This window comes from Crocodylus porosus, unplaced genomic scaffold, assembly GCF_001723895.1.
Source record: "Crocodylus porosus isolate Cpor-Errol unplaced genomic scaffold, CroPor_comp1, whole genome shotgun sequence".
Classification (NCBI taxonomy): Eukaryota; Metazoa; Chordata; order Crocodylia; family Crocodylidae; genus Crocodylus; species Crocodylus porosus.
In genome coordinates this window covers 111,733,564-111,743,287 of record NW_017728931.1, presented here as the reverse complement: position 1 = coordinate 111,743,287, position 9,724 = coordinate 111,733,564, and the positions used below count along the sequence as shown (strand labels likewise).

The window sequence follows — 9,724 nt, the reverse complement described above, 5'->3', positions numbered from 1 at the left end:
GAGCAATATTAATGTTTTCTGTTGCAAGTAGGAAAAGGAGCTGAACTGCAGTTCAACTATTTTCTACACAGATTATCTATGAGATTACCTGGGTGTAACATGGTTTTTGTTAGTGAAGCCCCATATACCATAAGAGTATAACTGGAATACCCAATGTGTTGCTCTTAGCGTAAGATTATATTTCCACCCCATATGCTGCAACAAGAAAGCAATTAGGTTTTTGATCTAGTAGCTCCCTAAACAATTCAATGCAGGACTGGGAAAAGGGGCACTATAGCAGAATTGCAGGGGCCAAATTCAGGACAAAACTATCAGTTGAGAAAGAAATTTTATTTCAAGCTTCTAAGGGGGTATTACAAACAATAGAGAATAAAAACATTAAAAACTATTTAGAAAGTAATTGACTGTCCCTTTAAAATAAAGATTCAAGCAGGTTTACAATGAAGAATGCTATTCAATGAAATTAAAAAAAATGTTTAAAGTATTGGTTTTGCTGTATTTGCTAATCCATTATAAAAAAGCTGGGCATAAATACTTCGTGCATTTATATGCATTATTTGGTGTTTCATATTATATAACTTGGTACAGTATTTAGGATATCACTGCAAAAAAGTTCAACACAGTGCATTTATAAATAATGGAGGCATTATAAATCACATTGCAAACATACCTTGCCATTTTCATTGTTACAAATTCAGTATTTCAGTGAATGTAGGAATAAAGTAGCTACAACAAATCAATATCTTGACTTTATTTTTTTTAATATAAAAATTGCAGTTCTGGAAACCCACCCTCTTTCTTCCCCCTGCCCAAACATAATGCTTTACTTCTTAAAAATAAAAATAAAGTACTAATTCTATATACATCACATGTACCATACAAAAATGTATCCAAAGTTTCTATTGCTACCAAAGTGTTCTAAATTAAAAGTTACATATCCCCTTATTGGAAACAAAAGATTACAAGTTACAAAAAATCAAAATTACACACAAGCCATCAAATCATTTTATACAATTTCCAATACACTTTTCTCCCAAGCAGGTTGTCTTCTCATGTGCCTGTATAAAAATGCATAATAATATACTTTGTCAATTTTTTTTCATTATAAAGCAAAATTAGTACATTTTCTACAATAAATAAAATATAGGGAGGCACATATATGAACAAAATAAAATCTATGGGAGATAGGTGGGATGTGATTTGGAAAAAAAAATGTGCTCTATGGCTTTAAGCCAGATTTGTTTAAAACAAAGTAACCAAAAATTTAAAAGAACAAAACAAACCAGAAAAGGGAAAATAGAAAAAAAGAAAAACCCACAACCTATTTGGGCACAATGGAGTGTTTTTGGTGATTTGCAGGTGATGTACATAGCATAATTTTACTCTTGATGTCTTTCTCACAAAGTACCCTCCAAAATAATGTTATTTTCTTTTTTAAAATACACATTTTTAATTGTAAATTTACATCAATCTTAAATAAGTGGTACTTTGTGCAAAGAGCAATGATTTACACAAAATTAAACATTCAGAAGTCTTTTCAGAAGCTACAAATTAAGGAAAAATGATACAAGCAGCACCATATTATATATATGATTTAGGCAAACATATATTTGATGTCATTTTTGATATTATACTTTAAAATTCACTAAGCACTGTAAGCTGGAAGAGAGTGCTTAGGTAACTATGTTTTGTTTAATGTAAAACCATGGAAATGAAAACCTACTCCCTCCCCAGTAATTTAAAAAAAAAAGGAATTAAACAGCTACTCCTAAAAATCAGAATAAGTTAAGTGTTGAATATACATATATGTACAAAATATGAACACTATGAACAAGACATTAACAGGTTTAGTGGAAAACCCTCCAAACTACAACACAATGATAAAATCATTAATCAATATGGCAATGGTGATTTAGAAGAACTGCTCAACTCTTTCAAGTTTGCAGTACTCAGCCACTGAATCAATGATTAAGGGGTTATATTTTCAATACATTCTTTTAGACAAAGAGGTTAATTAAGCAAAGTTCAAGTCTGTAGCATGCCTTGGTAGCATCTTTGTTAGTCAATATCACTGAAGTCGCTGACTGGTTCTCCACGTACTCTACTCAGATGATTCATAGCACGATCAAAAGCAATTCTTACTGCTTTACGAATGCTTGAGTTACGACCTTCCATCATTTTTAACTTGTCTATGGTCTCATCAATCCCAAGGGGAACCATTTTGGATTTTGGAAGCCACTGCCTACAAAACATGATAAAATAAATAATAGGTTAAATAAAACAGAGAACAAGAGGATCATCCTAACACAGGGTTGTCAACTGGGGGTATGTGTACCCCAAGGGGTACTTGAGAAGACCCTAGGGAGTATTGTGCAGGCAGGGATGGAAAACCATCATGCACCATCCCACGCTGCCGCACAGGTGCCACCCACTCAGCTGGATGTGGGGGGCAGGGGAAGTTTGTACAAAGAGGTGGCCACCACTCCTCATTCAGCAAAACACCACTCCCTGCTTTCCACTTCACGTCCAGCCGCCAGGGGTATACTAATCCAAAAAGGTTGAAAACCCCGTCCTAACATATTACAATAGCTCTTTCTTACGACACACTGCAAATGTTTATAAGGATTATATACGTTTAAAAAAAATTTCTATCACATGTTTTTGAAGAGGGGTTTGAAATGCCAGGTAATATCAAAACTTTTGAATTGAACAAGGAAAACTTTCAAATCCAACAGGCACCCCAGGAATGTAACCGATGGCAAATATGGGAGTCAGTGGTTCAGATTCATAGATGCTAGTGTCAGAAGGGACCTCAACGGATCATGGAGTCTGACCCCTGCCTGGGCAGGAAAGAGTGCTGGGGTCAGATGACCCCAGCCAGATGCCTATCCAGCCTTCTCTTAAAGACCCCCAACCTAAGGGAGAGCATCACTTCCCCTGGATGCCCATTCCAAATTCTGGCCACCCTTACTGTGAAGAAGTTCTTCCTGATGTCTAGCTTAAATCTGTTCTCTGCCAGTTTGTGACCGTTGATCCTGTTACCCCAAGAGGCACCCTAGTGAACAGAGCATCTCCGATTCCTTGCTAAGCCCCCCTAATGAATTTGTAGGCAGCCACAAGATCAGCTCTCAACCTTTTCTTGTGGAGGCTGAAGAGGTCTCAGTCTCTCCTCATAGGGCTTGTCCTGTAAGGCCCTAACCATTTGAGTGGCCCTCCTCTGCACCATCTCAAGTCTGTTAACACCCTTCTTGAAGTGCGGTAGCATGTACAGAACTATTATAATGAAACTTCCCATGCTTTAGCCCATAGTTGAATGGTTAGGGTACATGCCTAGGAAGTAGAAGACCCAGGTTCTAGTTAGTGCCTCCACTGACCATACCCAGAAGGGGTTTGAAACTCTCTGCATTTCACTTCTCAGCACAGTGCTCATCCAGTCACAAGTCAGGCATAACCCAAATCATTTTCCCCAGTACCCAAGTATCTTAACCATAATGTTCATTATACAAAATGGATAGAAAGCAGTGAAGAAGTTTCCAAACTACTGGGAAACAAGTGTCTAGATCCAGGGTCTTTCTTGCCCCCTCTAGAGCTCTGCATCCACTTCACTGAGCCACACATGGTCAACTTTGTTCTCATCTTTCTGGCCTCTTGCATCTCCGTGTTGGCTGTTCCCCTGATCCCATGAGTACCTTACCCTGCTCAGGTATAGGACTCTCCTGTTTTTTGGATGCACACATAAATAGCTGTGTAACTGCCCATCCAGTGTGCAGCCTACTGCACATGTAGCTTCATAGTCATTTGTGTGTCCATACTTCATGGGTAATAGAATTGAAAACCATGCATAAAAATGGTGAAAGTACAATTTATGTAGCTGAAGAACTTACGTGGCTTGGGTGTGTAAAGAGAAACAAAATTTGGCCTAGACTGTCTGGTATATCTTTGATAGTCTTAAGCATGGAGATAGTATCTTGTCCTTGTGTGTCTGCAAGTGAGATTACCCACATATAAGTTACAGAGGAGGAATACAAAGGATGGAGGACAGGGCCCTGTAGAATCACCAAAGGTTGCTGGGGAAGGGAATCAAGGGAGTCCTCTGAAGGACATACAAAATGAACAGTTAGAAAGGGAAGCCAAGCCATACCGCTACATTTAAAGAAGAACAATCAGTTGTAAGAAAGTTCCTGAAGGATCAAGGATCACTAACAATGGAGTATTTGTTCTGAGCTTTGGCTAGGAAAATGGCACTGGCAAGCATGTTTCCAAGGCAGAGGATAGAGAGCAGCATTTTTATGCATCACATTCAACAGTAACAAAGAAGATAGCATAGCAAAGTGGTATCTGAAAAATCAAGTGGTTTTTAAATTAAGATGGAACGCACAAAGGGGAGTTATTTACAAGTAAGCAGAGTTTTTCCAAGATACTTTGTCCACATGCAATCTCAGTTCTGGGTATGTGAACAATCACTTCTTGCCCTCTTGTAGGCTAAGATTAAGTGTGCTTCAAAAGAATTCCAGTTACTAGTAATTTACCATTCAAGTAATTGTCCACATATGCATTTTTACTTGTAAGTAACTCAAAAGTAGTGCCTGTCACATATCTGGAAGTGGGTCTCTAGGTGAGAAGCACTTAGAGGTGTGCTGAATGTGTCATCTACTTTACAGTACTCCACAAAAGCATAATGATTGCAAAGGTATGAACTGAGCTTTAGATAGTGAAGAGTCTCTCTGTTTGGCTGTCTGATAGCAAAATTTCACACAACCTGATCATCAGTTATGCATGTAAATGTACGTTTACATTCCTTGACTATAGTTACAAGAACCCATGCAGACTTACGGAGGGGCTTACTCCTATGCAGTAATAGGCCAATGAATCCTTAACAGCCAGCATGTGTAGCAAAGACTCAGATGGCAGGTATGTGGTTTTGGGGGAAAATCTTCTGGTTAAGTGAAACTCAGTGATCACCTTAGGGAATAATCTTGTCAAGGAAAAAAAAAGTTAGCATGGGCGGACCCCTCTACAAAGGCCTGGACCTCACCAATCCTTCTTGTGAAAGTGATTGTTACCAAAAGATGCCACCTACCTGGAGAGGTGCAGCAATCAAAAGGTCACCAGAGGCTCAAGAAATGGGTGCATTAAAGCCATGAAAGATAGGTTTTGTTATACATCTGACGCAGACAAGAAACACCATTACTCCCTACTATGAAAAATCTCAGATTTACTGGACATAAAAGTATGTGACAATGTACCAAAGCGGCTGCAAGAAGAACCCTGATTTTGCTCACAGGTGAGTTTTACAACTAACTGGCCTAACAGGTAGTCCAAAATGTTCTGAATCAAGAAAAATCAGCTGAAGGAAGGTGCTTGGAGTGTCACCAGTTGGAAAACCTAAGCTGGCAGGTAAGTTTGTCTGGTAAAGTAATTCCTACTATGGCTGAGGATGTTCTTGACAGGTGATGAACATCTATGTTCTTCACTTGCCATAACTGCCATCCAGCATCCAGGCCACGAGATGGAATGGGAAGAGATCCAAATGGAATGAATCACACTCAGACACAAAAAGCCTGGGTCAAAGGATAGTGCCAGAGAACAGGATTCAGTGATGGACAGTATTTCCTTCTTTCTTGGCTGAAAGTGTATACACGCTTCCAGATGGACGGTGGAGAAGCTGTGAGTGGCCCGATCCTTGTTGTGGTAGTACAGTCCCAGCCCTTCTCCCATCTGCCCCAAGGTGCACGTGCCAAGCAAAAGTCCTTTGCATGCTACACTGTGGCATATGTGCCGGGGGTTCCCAACCCAAGCTAACGTATACTTCTCCACAGGTACTACTAAAGCAAAAGGTTTCTGCTTAGAGTCTCAAGGGCTAAGCATACCCACAAGTGAGAATATGCATATGAACAATTACTCAAAGGAGAAAATACACACTGTATCATAAAAGAAAGAGTGAATCAGAGGAGAGAGAGAGAGACCCTACTGAAAGTAAAGAATCACTGAGGCAAGGAGACAGGAAAGAAGATAAGAAGCTTCTTTATATGATAGGAACAGTCAAAGAGAACAGAAAGGGCAGCTAAACTAAGGGAAAAGGAAGATCATATTGCACTGTGTCAATCTCATCTTGCAAACAAACAAGTAAGCAAAACTGGAAGATGCTGCGTATAGAGAAAAAGTAGAGACAGGAATGAGTAGAAGATGGCAAAAAAAAAAAGGAGGTTGAAATGGTAGCTTTTAAGGGTGCACGACAGAGAATTTTTGGGCAGATACTGATGGCTGATTATTAATGAGCCATATCAGCTGATACCAATCTGATTCCGATACGTAGCCAGGCAGCATGGATTTATTTACCAGTGTCTGGCTGGTAAATCTGTTGTGGAAGAAGAGGGGAGGGAAGGGGCAGATTGAGGCTCCCGGGGTGAGGGAGGGAGTACAGCTGGGGCGGATGATGCACAGCCAGGGGATGGAGCCGTAAGCGGTTCATCAGGGGTGGGGGGGAGCAGGGGTGCATGCAGCTTCCATCGCTGCGCACACCCTGGGAGCCATGGGAGGTGTTTGCCCTCAAATCTGCATGTGAGACAAGGGTGGAGGCTTGCACTGCAGGCTAGGGTCTGGGTGGCACCGAGCTCTTCCCAATAGGTGGGGGCTAGGCTAGGGCTGTGCTCAGGGTGGGTGGTGACGGCATTGGGAGGGGTCTATGGTGGATGCTGCAGCCACCCTCCCAGCACCTCCGCTGCCTATCCTGAGCACAGCCTGGCCCAACACCCCTGCCGGGAAGAATCTGGCATCACCCTGGCCCCGGCCTGCCTTTGCCCCGTGAGCAGATCCGGGGGCACACACCCCCCATGCCTTCCCCTGGGGTGCATGCAGTGGCAGGAGTTCTTCCACGCCCCCCGCCCAGACAAGTAATTCGTGGCTCCATCTCCCATTCTGCCCTGGCTGTACAGAGCCTGCCCTTGCCCATGCCCCAGCCCCAATCCCTCCCTCGCCACGGTCAATGTGCCACCTCCACTCCCCTTCACTCACAACAGACTTACCAGCCAGACCAGCTGCTCTCCAGCTGCACTCCTGGTGCCTGCATGCTGTGCTGTGGCTGCATGCATGCACCGGGCATTTATTGGATGGCATTATTGGCCACATCAGTCAAAAAAAAGGCTGATCACTGATAAAGTCAATTTTCCTTATATTGGTGCAGATCCGATATGGAACTGATGCATGAGTGCACCACTACCAGCTTTGAAACTCAATTATGTCAGAGATGTATAATTGTTTAGCACAAAAGACAGTAGAACCAATGGGGGAATGAGGGGGTGGAAATTGTACTACAGGATGTCAACATTTGCAGATGAAAACTGATGAAGAAAACACAACTCACTTTTTTTTTTTTTTTTTACCTTATTTCCCTTGAAAACAAACTTTATAAAATCACCAAAATAATGTTATGAAGTAAATATAAAAATAAACTGTCTTACACCAAACCAGTATTAAAAGACAGTCGTTCATAAGTAACTGGCAATAAAAAAAGTTTATTTCAGCAAAATTTGGTTTCAGAAACAATTCAGGATATTAAAGGTTGAATAAATGGATAGAAGGATAGAAACGGTGTTTCAACTCTTTCAAAAAACTAAAATATGAATCATTGCTTTGGATTATAAGTCATCCAATTAAACTAGATGTTGTATATATTCTAAGTAAATAATTTTACATACCAACTTCTTTTGTTGTCAAAAAACAAAACTAAGAAGAGCTTCTCATCTGATTTGGTCTGCATTTGTTCTCCAATTTTCAATACATCTAAAGGTGGCACTGGTATTGTAACACCATTGTGATGACCAGCAACACGAGGCATTTTAGGATCAATAATCTACAAAATGGAAGAAAATTATTCTTAAAATGATGAATACAGATTAAAAAGAATAGGCTTTTTTTTTGCTTTTTTTTTACTGATGTAGTTAACTGGCAATATACTGCCAGTCAAATGGCATAACATAAATAAGCATGCTACACATAAGCTTTTAAATTTAATTAAACTAGGTTGCTTAAATATATTTCTAATTAACTTCAACCAAACTAAAATAGGCCTGGCTTAAAACAAGTATGATCCACCCACGCAGCCTCCTGCACCTCTTATGTAAATTGAATTAAAATTACATGTTATGTTTAACCAGTGTAATTCTGCATGTCAACAAGCCCTTAAATCACTACTTTAATTTCAGAATACTGAACTATACTTGACATATAAAAGAAAGCAAGCACAAGATTTAAAAAAAAATGGCAACCAGTAATACTGGGGGAGATCAAAATTTTATCCGACTCGATGCATCTAAAAAAAGGCCTGATCTTCAAAGTGTGGCTCTTCAGCACTTTCTAGAAAATCAGGCTATTTAAAAGGTATCTTAGGTTAGGTACCTAGAAACTGACCCCAAACTACTGGATGCTTTTGAAAATGTTGACCACAGGCTAATGCAGAGGTGGGCAAAATGGCTGATCTGGCCAGTAGCCAGACTCCATTTCCCAGAAGCCCCTGCCCTCATGGCTTGGGCCAGTCTCTGTGGAGATGCCAGATGCTTCTGTGCAGGGAAGCTCAGGCTGGGGTTGCCATGAAAAGCAGCCTCAGCCATGCCAGCAGTGCATATGGCAGAGCAGCACAGGGAGCTGCTCCGGAGCTGCCCGGAACTTGGGTGGGGGCAGCTTGCTCTGGAACTAGGGCAGAGTCATGACCTGTAGCCTGCACGCTCTGGGCAGGGGGCACAAGCAGGGGATCATTGCTCTGCCTTGACATGGGACCAGGCTGTCACCGTTGCAAGGAGCCAGGGCAGAGCCACGATCCTGTTTGCGCGCTCCTGCCCAGAGTGTGCCAGGGCACAGCCTTACAGATCATGGCTCTGCCCTGGCTCCAGAATAAGCTGCCCCCATCCCAAATTCCCAGCAACTCCGGAGCAGCCCCCTGCACTGCTCTGCCATGAGCACTGCCAGCACCGCTGAGGCTGGTCTCCATGGCAACCCCAGCCTAAGCTTTCCAGCTGGGGTCTCCATGGAGACCAGCCCAAGCCACGCAGGCAAGGGCAGCTGGGAAATGGAATCCTTGGCTGACAGCATCCAGCCTACAGGCCAGACTTTGCCCATCCCTGGGCTAATGTGATGTCAGCTCAGCATATTTCTCTTCAAATCTAGTATCTTGCTTCAATAATGATCAAGAGCTTCAAAAGCAAAAAGGCTACTGTCCCCAATGTGATATAATGCTGCACTTGGAGGCTGAGGGCAAACTACCTTCCTGCACTGAATCCAAAGATTTAGTTACCATGGGTGTTTATACACATGCTCTGGGGGGGTAGGTGTGTGTGGGAGCGGTGCTTTAATTACAGTGGCTTTGACAGCCACTTTAATTAAAGTGCCTGAAGCATCACGTGTGTTAGTTGTCTCATGCTTCAAAATGGTGGGGGGGGGGGGAATTTAATTAAAGCTCAAACAAGCTTTAGTTAAAGTGTCCCCACTGCCATTTTTTTAGTGCAGGGACTCTAAACCACGTGACACTCAAGTCAGCTGGAGCACGGTAATTACCATGTACTGTAATTATAGTATGTTAGAGCAGCCTCAATGTATACGTATAGGTGTCCCATATTCCCAGCATATACCTACTAACACAGGGTGGGCAAAATGTGGCAGGCGGGCCAGATGCGGCCCACCAGGCCATTCTATCAGGCCTGCGGGGCTCCTAAAAAATTTAGAAAATTAA

The 9,724-nt window shown here is 41.9% G+C and overlaps 1 protein-coding gene across 1 annotated transcript in view; it reads right to left on the bottom strand.

The window, feature by feature from the left end:
* Nucleotides 1-311: 311 nt before the first annotated feature.
* Nucleotides 312-9,724, bottom strand: part of BRD1 (bromodomain containing 1) — an 85,237-nt gene continuing 75,824 nt past the window's right edge. The window contains exons 10-11 of the mRNA XM_019543960.1: nt 7,698-7,852; nt 312-2,242 (exon numbers count right to left, since the gene is read on the bottom strand). Coding sequence (XP_019399505.1) covers nt 2,059-2,242; nt 7,698-7,852 — 339 coding nt within the window. The 3' untranslated portion in view covers nt 312-2,058. The remainder of the gene's footprint in view (nt 2,243-7,697; nt 7,853-9,724) is intronic.